The sequence below is a fragment of the Marmota monax genome, unplaced genomic scaffold, assembly GCF_021218885.2.
Source record: "Marmota monax isolate L192 unplaced genomic scaffold, Marmota_monax_Labrador192_F-V1.1 WCK01_AAM20220418_F8-fsc00108, whole genome shotgun sequence".
Taxonomy (NCBI): Eukaryota; Metazoa; Chordata; class Mammalia; order Rodentia; family Sciuridae; genus Marmota; species Marmota monax.
Genome location: NW_026694593.1, coordinates 6159720 through 6174693, shown reverse-complemented (window position 1 = coordinate 6174693; position 14974 = coordinate 6159720). Strand labels below are relative to the sequence as shown.

Here is a 14974-nt window from a genome sequence, read left to right as displayed (position 1 = left end):
GGCCGGCTCCCTCGCCCTCGGGAGCCAGAAACAAAGGCGGGAGCGCACTCGCGGCGGCCCCGCGCTTCCCGGCATCCGGAGCCCGCAACGTCAGCGGCCGCGGATGGAGCCGGGCGGCGCGGGTGGGCGGCGGGGGCGCCGGGCTGCGGGGCGCCGGGGGGCGGGCGCGGGCGTGCGCGAGTGCGAGTGCGAGGGAGGCCGGCCTTCCGTGTAACCGGAGCGACAAAGGCAGAGTCCGGGGGCGGGCGCGGGCGCGGGGGCGGAGCGGCGGCGCCGGGACCTCGCCGCCAGCCTCCCGCTGGGCAGGCGCCCCTGCGAGCCGCCCCGGCCCCCTCGGGATGATGAAGAAGAACAATTCCTCCAAGAGGGTGAGTGCGCGCCGACCCGGCGTCGGGGCTGCGGGCTGGGCCGGGAGGGGCGGCCTGCGCGAGCCCCCCGCCCGCCTGGCCGCGCCCGCGCCCGTCCCCGCGCCCGTCCCCGCGGCCGGCCCGGGGCTTTGTCTGTTGACTTGCGTCGGGGGCTGAACTTGGCTGAGTTTCCTCCTCCCCGGCCCTGGCCGCCGCTGGCTCTGCTCCGCGGGGCCGGGAAGACAATGAGAAATAAAAGGAGACGCCGCTAGTCCGGGCGCTGCCGGGAGGCCCGAGGGCGCGAGGCCGGCGGTCGGGGCCCGCGGAGGCCGCCCCCCTCCTCCCGCAGTTTCGGGGTCTTGGGGAGGGGGAGTCGCTCGGAGCCAAGACCTGGCCCAGGGGGCAGCGGACCTTGGCTTCCAGGCTTAGAGACGAGCGAGCCGGGGTCCCCTCGGGGTCTGGTCCTGATCTTGTCCCTCGGACAGGGGCCTCAGGATGGGAATCATCAGTCGGCACCGCCGGAGAAGGTCGGCTGGGTCCGGAAATTCTGCGGGAAAGGGATTTTCAGGGAGATTTGGAAGAACCGCTACGTGGTGCTGAAAGGGGACCAGCTCTTCATCTCTGAGAAGGAGGTGGGTGCCCTTTACCTCTAACTTCGCCCTGCTCCCGCGGCTTCCCCCTGCCCACGGGGTCTCCAAGCAAAACAGTGGTGGCATTAGTCTGTACCGCGTCCTGTGCTGCTGAGAAAGGTCACCCTTTAGCGAGAAGACCTGAGTGGGAACTAGAAGTTGAGTTGCTTCGTATAAGTGTTTTTCTCTTTGCAAATACCTCTCTGACAGCAGCGATTGTCCCCTCCTAGCAGGTCCCCTAAGTTCTAAGCGTCCCCTGCTGTGCCTCCCACCTGTCCTGGCCTCCTAAAATGTGGACCATTGTCCCCCTTTGCTATTGTTGCTGGAACACCATGTTCAGCTTCCCCCCGTCCGGCCCGCCACCCTGACCCGGCTTCCTTTCCTGTCTGCAGTAGGGTTATCAGTAGCACAGCCATCCTGAACCATAGAAAAGACACAACCCAGGGCTGCTATCTTTTGACTCCAGTAGTGGATCTGTGAGTGCCAGATAGTTACGTTTGTAGAAGTCACTGTTCCTAACCGGTATGCTTTGTGTAGCTCACCACTCCAGTTAAAAAAAGAGGGGGCATTTAACTCATGTTCTGCCCCCTTCCTGCCTACCCCTATTTGTATGAGAGGGGATAAAAATGGAGGCATGAATCCCTGTATGTCTCTGCGTGGTTTTAGCTGTGTAGTTAAACATGAAAACATAGGCCACATTTGGTCAGAACCTGCATCCAGATCATTAAATCCAAGCTCTTCTCCCTTTTGTCCCCAATGCTTGGGATGGATACCGTGGTATCATCCTGGAAAACTGGAATTGCTATTCTGTGACTATGTCCTGTACTCCCCTTAGGATTCCTCACCCCAGGCTAGCCGGGAAGCCCTCTGTGAGTCTAACCTCTTCTGCTTTTGGCAGTAGGCACTCTTATTCAGGAGATTATATGTAGGTAAATAAATCCTTTTATGGTATTGAAACAGACACATGTTCAGCCCGGAGAAAGTACTCATCTGGAAACAGTATCTACTGAGGCAGCTAGGGAAGGGCAAAGCCATGCCAGGGCCGAAGAGATCCCTCTGCGGGGTGTCTGAACCTAGCTACTCACTCTTAACCTGGGAACTTGCTGGGGGAGAGTCTTAGGGGGGAGGTAAGGGAAGACTTTGACAGGAGGATTTATTTTTAAGGGTCACCTCTGCCAATCACAAATCCTACAGAAAGTTTTTTCCACAGTTTCCTGGCTTTCCAGTTTAAAAAGAGGGAGAAAGAGTCAAAGTGTCTCTCCTGTCTTTCCCGAACTTGATAATAGCAGGAAACTCTAGTGAGCAATCGAGAGAACTTCCTACACGTCAAAGGGGGAACTAGAGAACAGTGAAAGGGTAGGAGAAACAAGTCATTTTTTTTCTTGTTTATTTATCCAAACAGCAGAGTTTGGGTTGAAGGAACATGGTTGAGCCTTGTGTGTGGAGAATGGGATCCAGAGCCAGGGAAAGGATGGAATGATCTCAGCATGGTGTCCTATGAGTCAGGAGCATCTGATTAGTCCTGAGGCCAACTGACCCCCTGTGGGGAAGGGTATAGCAAAAGAGGGAACAGCATATTGATGTTACTTTTCTTGAGAGCCTGTTTGCATGCTACTGTGGGCCTGAGTTAAACGTGAAATTGACCGAGGAATCTAAGTTTTATTCTGTTCACTTCCCAAAAGCTCCAGAACCAACAGATTCAAGATTTTAAACAACAACAAAAAGCACAGTGTATTTGTAATTTATGTTTTAATACAAAAAAAAAAAATTCCTAACCCTCTTTCCCAGAGTTTACAGCAATCATTTTTTGTTCTTTCCTCCTAAAAAGGCAGGGTCTCCAACAATTACTTCCACCATAGAATTCCTTCTGTGTTTGTTGTGGATCATTTTCCTCATTTTCAAAGGGTGCCCTTTCTCAGGGCTGGGGCATCTTCTGAGCTGGATCTTAGGGAAACCTCGTGGTAGAGGAAGTTAGGTTCTAGACAATTCTTAGCAAACGTGAAAAAATCCCTTCTTATGGGCAATGGGTGAAGAATCAGAGGAAAGGAAATGTTAATTTGGAAGATGAGTAAATATAAATGAGATCTTGAGAATTAGCAGGGGAGGAAAAAACAGAATACAGTGGAGAACAAGGCTCCCAGGAGTGTCCATCTTTTCTGGACATTAGAATATACTTGTTCTACTGCTTGTCTAACCTCGGCTCCTACCCCTGCCCTACAGTGGCAACCTCTGTCAATGTCTCCTGTTCCCCAGCTCCTTATCAGCTTGTGTCCCAGCCAGCACTCCTTGCCCTTCCCTCTCCCTGAGGAAAACAGAACAAGTTACTCTCTTCCCCTGGCTGCATACACACACCTAGCGCTTTCCTCTCCAAGGTTTCTGGCTTCTGCTGATTTCTGGCTCTGGGGAGGAGGGAGGGGAGGATGATGCGTCATCCTGCATCCTGGCCCCGTGTTTCTGGGAATTGTTCTTGGATGCCCCTGGCAACACCTTGTCTCACCTCCACCCATAATCCTTCAAGGCTTCTGGTCACTTCCAGCCCAAAGCCAGGGATGGCTGGGAAGGGGTAGCCCTGGAGGAGCCAAGCCTTGCCAAAACGAAGGGAGCTGTGTGACCATCTGTCCTCACCATCATCACCCCCTGGTCCAGGACAATTTAGAGGATGGACAGACCCACTCCACCACCATGTAGTCCCACGACATCATGCCAGAATTTGGAAGCGGGGCTCCTTTGTGAAACAGTTCCAGGCAGGGAGGTATATGTCTTCCAGGGAAGAACTGAGGCTACTTTTGTTTTTTTTAACATGTTTGCTTAATTTTAACAGAACGAGTACTGGTGGTCTGTACTTTTCATCCCAGGAAACATGGCCAACTCATTCCTGAGGTGTTCCTAACTGAGCAGAAGAGGGTGGACAGGCTGCCCAGTCTGGATGAGCCTCTTCGTAGTAGGATATGTTAGAGGAGAGCAGGTTGGGGACAGGAAAGCCACCGTGTAAACCTAAGAGGCCAGAGGCAGCCCTTCATTCCCTGCAGACATCCTGATACTAGGGCCGCCTTGAGAATTCGCTGGGGGTGGAAAAACAGCTCCCTCCTCTGGACCGCTGAGGGCCACCAGGTCTTCCTTACTTGGGAATGATCAGATCAGCCCACTCATCATGTCCCTTTAAGGGCTTGAGCCTTTTCTGCGTCCTTCAGTGGATTCGTGGTGAAGAGAGGCTCTGGAAGCGGTAGCTCAGCTGAGGAGAGTAGGGTTGATGGTTCAAAGAGAAATCTGCCTGAGGACGTAGGACTCGGAGGCTGCCCGTCTGGAGCCCCGTGATGTAGAGCCTCTGTGTGGCATGGGTCGGGTGGCCCTGTCCTGCTGTCCTTCCCTCTCCTCAGGCACCGTCAGGTCCCCAAGGCCTACCTACACTGATATTTGGGGGGAGGGGCTAAGTATTTTTATCCTCCTCACCCCCCCCCTTGGGTTTCTCCCCCAGGTAAAAGATGAGAAAAATATTCAAGAGGTGTTTGACCTGAGTGACTATGAGAAGTGTGAAGAGCTCCGGAAATCCAAGAGCAGGAGCAAGAAAAATCATAGCAAGTTTACCCTTGCGCACTCCAGACAACCCGGCAACACAGTAGGTACCTCCGCATCCTGGACACCAGGGCACTGGAGGGGCTGGGAGAGGCAGAAGGAAGACCTCCCCCTTCGGATTCTCCTCCTCAGCAGTCTTGGCTCCGAGGTCCTGAGCTGCTCTCCTGCTGGCTTTTATTATTTAACCAGAGAATATTGTGGCCATTTCCTCCTCTCCGGGCCTTTAACCTGTTCAGCCACAAAATCCCTTTACCTGCATCCGCAGCAGCCCCCCATTCCTCTCCCCGACTCTAACCCTCGCACACACCTACATACACACATCCCCTGGGAGGAAATCACTGGTCTCTGTGCCCTGGAAGGCGATTAGGGTTCTGACTCTAATTCCCCTGATCTGAGGAAACCAGGGAAGCCATTTCTGTCACCATCTACTTCCTCAGACATAGAAAGATCTCAAGTTTCTGACCTTTGTCAAACCTCCTCTAATTCTCTCCAGAGCCACCCACCCTGCTTAACTCCTCCTCAGTCGTTTCTAAAACAGAGTCCAAGCCGCGGTGTGTCTGGCAGGAGCAGAAGCTGGGTTTCCTTGAGTTAGGGATGACCCGGGAAGCAGGAGCTGGATCCCAGAGAATGAGATCATGATTTCCTGTCCCTTCACTGTCGAGGTGAGGCGCCAAGTCTAACGCCCAGGCTGAAACGAGACTCTCCCCTCACAGGCACCCAACCTGATCTTCCTGGCCGTGAGTCCAGAGGAAAAGGAGTCCTGGATCAACGTCCTCAACTCTGCCATCACCAGAGCCAAGAACCGCGTCTTGGATGAGGTCAGGGGCTCACTGTGGGGAGAAGGATGCTGGGACAGAGAAAGGGAGGATTATTATTCGGGGCCCCACTCACCTGCTCCTCCACCAACCCTTCTTTTTCCTCTCCCTTTTGAAATCCTTGTTCTCCTGTACCTTCCAAGTCTGTTCTGCCAACTCCTCTTCCCCAAAACGATGCATGAGCCCATCTTGGGGAACCCCCTCACACCCAGTAAATCTCTTTGCCTGTGATTGCTCAAAAGTGGTTTATGGGGTGCGCGTATTTCCCAGTCCTGGGTGGGACAAACAGTCTGAGAATCCCGATGACAGTACGTCTCTTCAGGTCACTGTTGAAGAGGATAGCTATCTCGCCCACCCCACTCGAGACAGAGCGAAAATCCAGCACTCCCGCCGCCCCCCAACTCGGGGACACCTCATGGCTGTGGTACGTAAGCCTAAGGAAGTAAACATTGTCCAAGGGCTAATTCGGGGTCAGTCTGTCCCAGACAGAACTGTATACCACCACCGGCATTTAAGGAAGACCTTGATAACAAGATCAATACCCCTCATTCTTCCTGATTCCTCTGAATCAGAAATATTTATTCAGCAATAACATCCTGAAAGACAGACGCAAGCTGCTGCCATTTCCTTCTCCCGGTGCCTTCTCTGAGGAGACCTCTCCGCCCTAGGCGAGCCCTTCTACTTAACTTGCTATTTCTTAATTTCTTTGATGGTGATTCGAACTTTTTATCTTTCTGTGACTTAATTTCTCCTGCTTGTTTCCCAGATTCTCCCCTTACACCTACCAAGAGCTAAGACGTCTCTGCTCTCAGTAATTTTATTGTCTTTGGGGGGAAATGAGATATACCACCCTGGAAAATTAAAAATAGAGGAGCTGAATACCATACAAGATGACGTAAACTTGTGTGCGGTGGGTAGCTGTCTTGATGAATGACCGTGTTAAGATCTGCATGGGGGCTGGGGATATAGCTCAGTTGGTAGAGTGCTTGCCTTACAAGCACAAGGCATTGGGTTCAATCCCTGGCATGCCCCCCCCCAAAATAAAAAAGAACTGCATGCATTCAGAGGAGGAAGGATCACAGCAAACCCCTGTACCATACAGTCAATGGTTTCTTTCATTGATCTGAGCTCTAAGTTTCTAGGAAGTAGTAGCAGGAATGCAGACTTTGGAGTCGGGCAGAACATAACTTTGCAGTTAACTAGGTGGTTCCTTGGAGCTGCATATCTGTAAAATGGGGCAGTTGAATATCCTTACCGCTTTTTAAAAATCACTGTGTTCTGGAACGAAGAACAAGGTTTGGCTGGGCCTGTGGTACACACCTATAATCCCAGTGACTTGGGGGCTGAGGTAGGAGAGTTGCAAAGTCACCACCTGCCTTGGGAATGTATCCAGACCCGTTGGTTGGCTGGAAGGTAGCCTGGCGGCTGAGGTGTGCCTCAGAGGACGCAGGTAGAAAAGGACTGTGCCAAGTGGAGCGTCCCGTGTGTGCCAAGCCCAGTACTGTGCTTGGAGCCTCCAGTACAGAGGAAGTAGACACCCCTCGGGAAGCTTGTAGCTAAGGGGAGAATCTGGGTAACCAGCAGCAGGAGAAATTAAGTCGCAGAAAGATAAAAAGTTCGAATCACCATCAAAGGAATTAAGAAAAGGCAAGTTAAGTAGAAGGGCTCGCCTAGGGCCGAGAGGTCTCCCAGAGAAGGCAGGTGAGACGGGGATGGCAGCAGCTTGCGTCTGTCTTTCAGACGTCACTCCTGAAATCCCTACTGATGACCGTTTACCGCCCTGATTCCCACACCTTCTCCCCAGGCTTCCACCTCTACCTCAGATGGGATGCTGACCTTGGACCTGATCCAAGAGGAAGACCCCTCCCCTGAGGAGCCAGCCTCTTGTGCTGAGAGCTTCCGGGTGGACCTGGACAAGTCTGTGGCCCAGCTGGCAGGGAGTCGGCGGAGAGCAGACTCTGACCGGATCCAATCTTCCTCAGACCGGGCAACCAGCCTCCCTCGACCTTGGGAAAAGCCAGACAAGGGGGCCACCTACACCCCCCAGGCACCCAAGAAGTTGACCCCCACAGAGAAAGGCCGCTGTGCCTCCTTGGAGGAAATCCTGTCTCAGCGGGACGCTGCCCCAGCCCGTACCCTCCAGCTGCGGGCTGAGGAATCTCCAGCCCCCAGCCCACCCCACCCGGGCCAGCTGTCCCGGATCCAGGACCTGGTAGCAAGGAAACTCGAGAAGACACAGGAGCTGCTGGCAGAAGTTCAGGGACTGGGAGATGGCAAACGCAAGGCCAAGGACCCCCCACAGTCTCCACCCGACTCGGAGTCTGAGCAGCTGCTGCAGGAGACCGAGCGGCTGCTAGGAGAGGCGTCCTCGAACTGGAGCCAGGCAAAGAGAGTGCTGCAGGAAGTCAGCGAGTTGAGGGACCTGTACAGACAGATGGACCTGCAGACCCCCGACTCCCACCCCAGACAGACCACCCAGCACAGTCAATATCGGAAGAGCCTGATGTGAAGGACAGGAACAAGGTCTGGAACTTGGTGGGGGGCTTATAGATTCTTATCTCCAGGTGTTGCAGGATAAAGTTTTTTATTTACCTCAGTCAAAAAAAAAAAAAAAAAACACCATTGAACTCACTGCTCTTGCTGGTGCCTGACCCCCTAAGCCTTTGTCCCCCTACCCACTTTCCTTACTCAACTCCCCCTCCTACTTGGCCCCTATAACAGTAGTAAGGAGCTTCACCTGCACCGAGAAGGACACAGTCTGCTCCTTTTACACAGCCCTCCCACCCCCCAGCAGTGGGGAGTTGTCCAGCACATGCACAGCCTTCTGAGTTCAGAGGGAGCTGCGGCAGAGGGGTTTCTCGTATGTCCCATTCCAGGTTCTATCTGAGGGTGAAATTTCAGCTGCCCAACTTCAGTTCCAGGAATGTGGAGGACAGTGCCACCTGTCCACGCCACAGGAGAAGTGAAATTTACCCCAGCCCTGAGGAGGATATGTGGAATTCAAATCTCCCTGCCCAACACTGGCTCCTCACCCGTAGTCGTTAGTCTCTGGTTGAGATTGAACTACGTGGGGCTGGGGCTGTAGCTCAGTGGTGGAACACCTGCCCCTCGTGCATGAGGACCCGAGTTCAACCCCAGTATCATGAAGCGAGACTGAGCTGCTAGGAGGTGCTTTCTCCATCTCCCAAGCCCTTCCAAGCGTGGAGTCAAAGATACACCTTTGGATGGTGGGACTGGTTTGGTCATTTGACTAGGGGGTGACTAGCATAGGGGAAATGGGGACAGCTGACCCCATGGAAGAACTGAACTAAGAATGAAACTGATTTGCAATGCAGGCTGGGTAGGAAAAGGGGGAAAACCAAACCTGGGCCTGGGTTCCTCTTTCTGCCAAGTGAGGGTTTCCTGTTGCCACTCCCTGTCCTTCCTCAGGCTGCTCCCACCAGTAAGCAGATCCGGATCAGCTTTAAAAGTCGTGTCTGCCTCACAGGCTTCTCTGTGGTCCATCCCACACAACTCGTTTTGTTTGCTGCTTTTCACTGAGATTTTTTGTTTGCTTTTACAGTACTAGGGGCTGAGCCAGGAGTGCTCTACTACTCAGGTACACCCCCAGCCCCTGAGTCAGAGGTTACAGGCATGTACAACCGCATCCAGCTCTATAGAGTTTCTAAGATCTGTGAGTAACAGTGCCAAGGTCTAGAAGAAAGTTGTGAAGGCAAGATATGAGTGATTTTTGGAAAGAAGGGGTCAGAGAGCATCTGGATCGAGTGAATAAGGGGTTAAAAACACTTATGTCCCTTGTGAGCTTCTCTTGATCCTCTTCCCTAGGTCTCTTCTCACAACCAAGAGCCAAGTCCTAGAGCTTCCCTCGGGGAGAAGGGAGAGGAAATAGGGACAACCCGCATATAGATACCAGCCATGAGCCTGTTGGATGTTAGGAAAATTGGGTAGGAAGGAGGGAGGAAAATCCTTCTGGAGAAAGAGAAGGACTCAATTCCTTTTGTGTGTGTGTGTGTGTGTGTGTGTTGCTGGGATTGAACCCAGTACCCGGTGCATACGAGGCCAGCACTCTGCCACCTGAGCTAGATCCCCAGCCCCCCTTCTTCTATTCTTGACATTGCTCCTACAGCCACATTAGATAAGGGAATCTCTCCAAGTTAAACTGTCTCTAGGGAGGAGGGATTCCTGCTCTCCTTTTAGACCCCCACCACTCACTGTCATGAAAGTTCTCTGTCCATGCGGCCTAGAGTTGTCTAGTCTCTTCAGGGAGGAAAAAGTATTCTGTTGGATTCAGGGAAAGTGCACTTACTGTCATCACCAGCATCTTCTGGGGGATGAGATGAGGGAACCTAGTTCTTCAGGTTTCCTGTCCTCCAAATAGACTTCACTCTCCAAAATTCTAAACCTGGTCATCAGCGTCACCCATTGCCACATGAAAGTCTGAGTTAAATTTTTATTTTCTCTTTATGAGTCTCCATTTTTGTATTAATTTTATTTTACCAGCATTTTTCCTTTCTCTCCTCCTTGTCACTCCCACATAATGAGAAAAAAGACAAAAGCAAGAATAACATAGTGTGTCCCAACATGCCAATCATCTGTGGTTCCCAGGGGAACCAGGAAATGAAGGGAGACCTGCAGAGGGAATGGCAGGTGAGCAAAAGCACAGGACGAAGGTCAGAGAAGACCTGGGCACTGGGTCCTGGGGTTTTCAGTCCCCAGCATCGGCAGCTTCCAGTTCTCCAGCAACTGCCAAAATATCCACATCACAAAATTGGGGACATGAAACCAGACCGATCTGGATTCACGTTCTCTGTCCCTCTTTAGTTATGAGGTCCGGGGCAAGACACAAGCTTTCCGAGTATCAGTTTTCTCATCTGCAAACTGCAGAACTGTTAATTGGGTGAGGACAATGGAGGGAAATGCATGTCGGTCAATAAGTGGCTGCTATGCCTGCTATCATCCGTGGGGCCCAGTGGGCAATGGACAGGAAGTCCCGGTGGCTAGACCCAGGTTGAGAGTCAGTGCACTAACTCAGTATCACTTTGTTTTAGTCCACACACTTGATCAGGCCACACGCTGTGCCCGCTGTGCCCGTACCTCTTCAAAGGAAAGAGTGTGCCCGCTGCAAAGGGGGGGAAAACACTATTCCCAGGCTTCAAGGACTTCAGAACTTAGCAGAAAGCCAGGCTTCCCACTAGAAGAACACAGAGTGCCTTTGTGGTGGGCTACTAGCAAGATTTCTGGTCTGGGGTTTGGCTCAGTTGGTTCATTGGCCTACCCTGTGGAAGACCCTGGGTTCAACCCCCACACCAGCAAATGAAGACAATTTTGTTAATGTTGACCGTGTGTGTGAGCTCAGGCACCGTGACAGGCTCATGGAGCATTCCTCTGATTTCCCCTCCTCCTAGCACCTCTCTTCCCTCCCTCCTTTACTCCAAACCATTTTCCTGCAACAACATTTCTCTTATTTCCTCCAAATAACTGTGTTATGCAGTAAATGGGTGGATTGAGTCAAGAAAGGCTCCGTGGCTACCTGGGGCAGTTTCCCTATTACACAGCTGCTAAAGGGCATTTCCCAGGATGTGTGTACCTTCCTCCCTTCCTCTCCCCCAACAACTTTGCTGTAGGCTTTTTCTTAGCCAAATGAACTGGAAAGGGGAACACCTTTGGGTGGCCCCAGGATGGGGAGACGGGAAAATCCAGGGAGCAGAGACGCAGTGATAGATAAAGACGGGTCAAGAGCCAGATGCTTCATTCCTAATTCCGTGGCATCTTCCTCTGCTGCTCCCGGCCTCTGCCTTAAACTGTGGAGAGGTTGGGGGAGTGGATACAAGCACAGTCCTGATCTTCCTCCATTAGGAAGAGTGTCTGCGAGTCGGCCTGGCAAGCTGATGAGGTCATCTGCATGCAGTTTCCACAACCTAGCTGTAGGTCGTCTAGGATGAGAAGAAAAGGAGAAAGAAAGGAAAAAGGCACATGTTTCTCCAGCCCCTGCTCCAACCCTCACAAACGCCATGCTAGGCTTCAACTCCAACCCCAGGGAAATAGCTCTTGCCTCCCTCCTCACCCACTATCCCAACCCCGGAGCCAACAGCAAATTTACCTCCTTCTCCCCAGAAACCAGCCCCAAAGAACCTCTCCCCTGTCTGCACCTCACAGGCAAGCAGACCAGCCCACTCTACAGCCCTCAAACTGGGCTCGGCACCCTCCCCCAACACACACACACACACACACACACACACACACACACACACACGCAGCCGTCTCACTCCCGCCCTAAGCTTGGTTCTTTCTTTTTCTGCTATCCTTCTACCTCCCGGTCTCCCAACAGCAGCCAATCCCCAGCCTGCTCTAGAGCCACACCATATATGGAGAGGTTGGAAGGAAACCCGAGTAAAAGCAGGAGCGAACACACACACAGAGTTTAAGTGCATTTCTGCACATGATCTTTGTCTGTGTGTATCACATGAGTTCCACTGTCCCCGGTTCATCCCACCCACAGAATGAGGAACCTGTTTGCTATTCCCCACTTTTATTCATGCCCCAGGAGAACATCACTCCAATGGCTGCCTCTGACCTAGATTCCCTGCACTAATTACAAGCCTAACGAGATCTAACAAACACCCAACTTAGCACAGCTGAGACCCTCGAGGTCAATTAGTGCAGCCCAGCTCCACTCAGGAAATGAGAGATGGAGCCTGAAAGTCGCCTACGTGCCTTACCCAACCCCACTGCAACCCTGGGGTTTGGAAGCAAGAATGGGGAGAACGCAAAAATTAGCAGGACCAGTTTAAAAATAGGATCTTGGAGAGTTAACAAGTGTGGGGAGAAGTGTGTTAAGGTTGGGGAGCCGTTGGACGGTTACAGACTCCCACCGCCTCCTAACTGACCATAAGCATAGAGGCTGATACCTTGATAACAAGGATGGACACAGGCAATTTTCCTAAGGACTTAATATGAGGAACTGAAATTCATAGAAAAGCAAGCACAGGAACTCTGGTTCTGAGTCATGACCTTCAGCTCTGAACTCTTCCTCTTAGCTTCCAGCTAGTTTGGGATAGTCTAGAAATCACCCCTTTCTTTCAGAATACTAGACTCAACTTCATTTTCCCTTTTCCTTCCTACAACTATTAAAACCATGACAGCAAACGTCCTCTTCCTCCTAAGATTCCGTGCGTAAGTGCATTCGAACTAGAACCCAGGACCTCAAGCAAGCATTCTACCACTGAACTACATCTGCAGCCCTTCCTATTGTATTTCGTTTTGAGTTAAGGTCTTGCTAAATTGCCCAGGCTGGCCTTGAACTTGCAGTCCTCCTGCCTTAGCCTCCAAGTCCCTGGGATAACAAGTGTGTGGTCTGGCTTTCAGGGTTCCTTTCCTTAGGCACAAAGCAAGACAATGGGATAGCTTCTCTAGCCCAGAGTCCTAACCTCCATCCCTAAAGAGAACTCCTACAGAGGTGTAAGGGGGAGGGAGGGGGAGGGCTAGTGGACTGCTTTATATGCCAGAGGAGAAGTGAACTTACAGCCACCTCAAAAACAGAATGCTCCTGCCAGGGGCAGGCTGTCATCCCAGCAGCTCAGGAGGCGGAGACAGAAGGATCCTGAGTTCAAAGCCAGCCTCAGCAATGGTGAGGCACTAAGCAACTCAGTGAGACCTGCCTCTAAATAAAATACAAAATAGGGCTGGGGGTGTGGCTCAGTGGTTGAGTGCCCCTGAGTTCAATCCTTGGCACACACACACACACACACACACACACAAAAACAATGCTCCTCTCCACCCCCCCCCCAGGCTCCACCAGCCCTAGCTACAGAGGGCAGAGGGCAGCACTCTGCTAGTACTATGCCGCCTTGTTCACAACTCAGACTTATGCAGTAACCAAGAACCCAGAGAGCAGGACGATTCACATAATGTGCCACATCTATATGGTGGTGACTCCCGAATATATTTCTTAAACCTAAGTCCCAAACCTCTCCCATCAAAGTCCTCATAGCCAAGGGCCTATTTGATACCTCTACCTGTCTAAAAGGAGCCTTAAACATTATAAACGGGATAGATCATTAAATGATCCTCAGCCAGGTGCAGTGGTGCAGCCTGTCATGGCAGCAGCTCAGGAGCCTGAGACAGGAGGATCACAAGTTGGAAACCAGATGCAGAAACTTAGCAAGGCCCAAGCATGTTAGTGAGACCCTGTCTCAATTTTGTTTTGTTTTGTTTTGTTTTGGTACCAGGGATTGAACCCAGGTGCTCTTAACCACTGAGCCACATCCCCAGACCGTACCCCCCCCCTTTTTAAATAATTTATTTAGTGACAGGGTCACACTAAGTTGCTTAGGGCCTTGCTAAGTTGTTGAGGCTGACTCTGAACTCATGATCCTCCTGCCTTAGCCTCTGGAGCTGGTGGGATTACAGGTGTGTGCCGCCATGCCCAGCCCACAAAAAAAAAAAATTAAAAGAACTGGAGATGTGGCTAAGTGATTAATTGCTCCTGGGTTCAATTCCCAGTGCTAAAAACGGAAAAAGAAAAAGTCCTCAATCAACCTCCCACGTACTCTTTTACTATGTGAGTTTATTGTTCTTCCGATTCAAGAGGCATTGCTATTTTTCCAACTGTTCCTCAAATCTTGTGACTTGGCTTTGACCAATAATAGAACATGCCATATGTGTAAGTTCCAGAGCTTAGGCCTTAAGGAAATTTGTAGTTTCCACCCTGGTCCTCTTAAAATTCATCCTCTTAAAATTCAGCTGCAGGTCTAGTATCCTTGATGTGACACCATGTGGTGAAAAAGGCCCCCAAACCGCATGGTTCCATCCCAACACCTAAGCCTGCTGCCCAGCTTCATAACTAGAGGACCAGTGGCCAGGCCGACCCCCTGAATTCTGAGGAAATCACAAAGCACTGTGGACTTCAGACAGTTTGGGGATGCTTTATATATTTATTTATTTATTTATCAGTGGACACAACATCTTTATTTTATTTTATGTGGTGCTGAGGATCGAACCCAGCGCCCCGCACACGCCAGGCGAGTGCGCTACCACTTGAGCCACATCCCCAGCCCGATTTGAGGATGCTTTGTTACTCAGCAATACAAACTAAAACAAAAACTGGCTCTTGGAAGTAGGAAGTTGCCATAGTTAAAACCTGAAACGTGTGATGTTGACTTTGGGACCAGCTACAGAGGCAGCATGGACGTGCTAATACAGGCTGGATGGTCAGGAAGGAATAGCCATTGGGACTAGGGAAAGGCCCTGCCGTGATTTATAGTAATTCATGTCACCTGCGGAAGTGGAACGTTCCTAAGAAGCCCACTAGAGATGGCCAAGGTGCTGTCCAGGCATAATGGTGAAAGTACCAACCAGGTAGGGCTGATGAACTCTTACCAGAAAGATGAAGCAAAAGGAACTTTTCAGTTTGTAAGCAAAACTTGAAGGAAAACGGAGGGCTGGAACAGTCTTCAGCTTTTAAAAAAATAAAAATAAATCAACTTTCACCAGTAGTAATGTAAGAAAATGATCTAAGAAATCACTTTGGCCAGTGGGAAAAAAAAATGGGACATTTGAAAAGTTCAGCAGTACAATGCATACAGGGACAGTGGAAATGGCTGGTTGACAC

General features: G+C 51.3%; 1 protein-coding gene across 3 annotated transcripts; it reads left to right on the top strand.

The window, feature by feature from the left end:
* Window positions 1–236: 236 nt before the first annotated feature.
* On the top strand, window positions 237–9828 carry Plekho1 (pleckstrin homology domain containing O1). Of its 3 annotated transcripts, none has more exons than XM_046421833.1 (6): window positions 237–368; window positions 833–979; window positions 4452–4592; window positions 5263–5367; window positions 5687–5788; window positions 7169–9828. In XM_046421833.1, the coding sequence occupies exons 1-6, from the start codon at window positions 339–341 to the stop codon at window positions 7871–7873; spliced, it is 1230 nt and encodes a 409-aa protein (XP_046277789.1). In that variant the 5' UTR covers window positions 237–338; the 3' UTR covers window positions 7874–9828. The 3 variants fall into 3 exon arrangements, with proteins under 3 accessions (XP_046277789.1, XP_046277792.1, XP_046277793.1); XM_046421836.2 differs by lacking the exon at window positions 237–368 and adding an exon at window positions 3495–3728 and having other exon boundaries at window positions 841–979; XM_046421837.2 differs by lacking the exons at window positions 237–368; window positions 833–979 and having other exon boundaries at window positions 4460–4596.
* Window positions 9829–14974: the final 5146 nt, after the last annotated feature.

Coding starts and splice junctions, on each gene's coding strand:
- Plekho1 (XM_046421833.1), top strand. CDS start 339: ATGATGAAGAAGAACAATTCCTCCAAGAGG. Junction 980..4,451: donor TCTTCATCTCTGAGAAGGAG/GTGGGTGCCCTT, acceptor TTTCTCCCCCAG/GTAAAAGATGAGAAAAATAT. Junction 4,593..5,262: donor CCAGACAACCCGGCAACACA/GTAGGTACCTCC, acceptor CTCCCCTCACAG/GCACCCAACCTGATCTTCCT.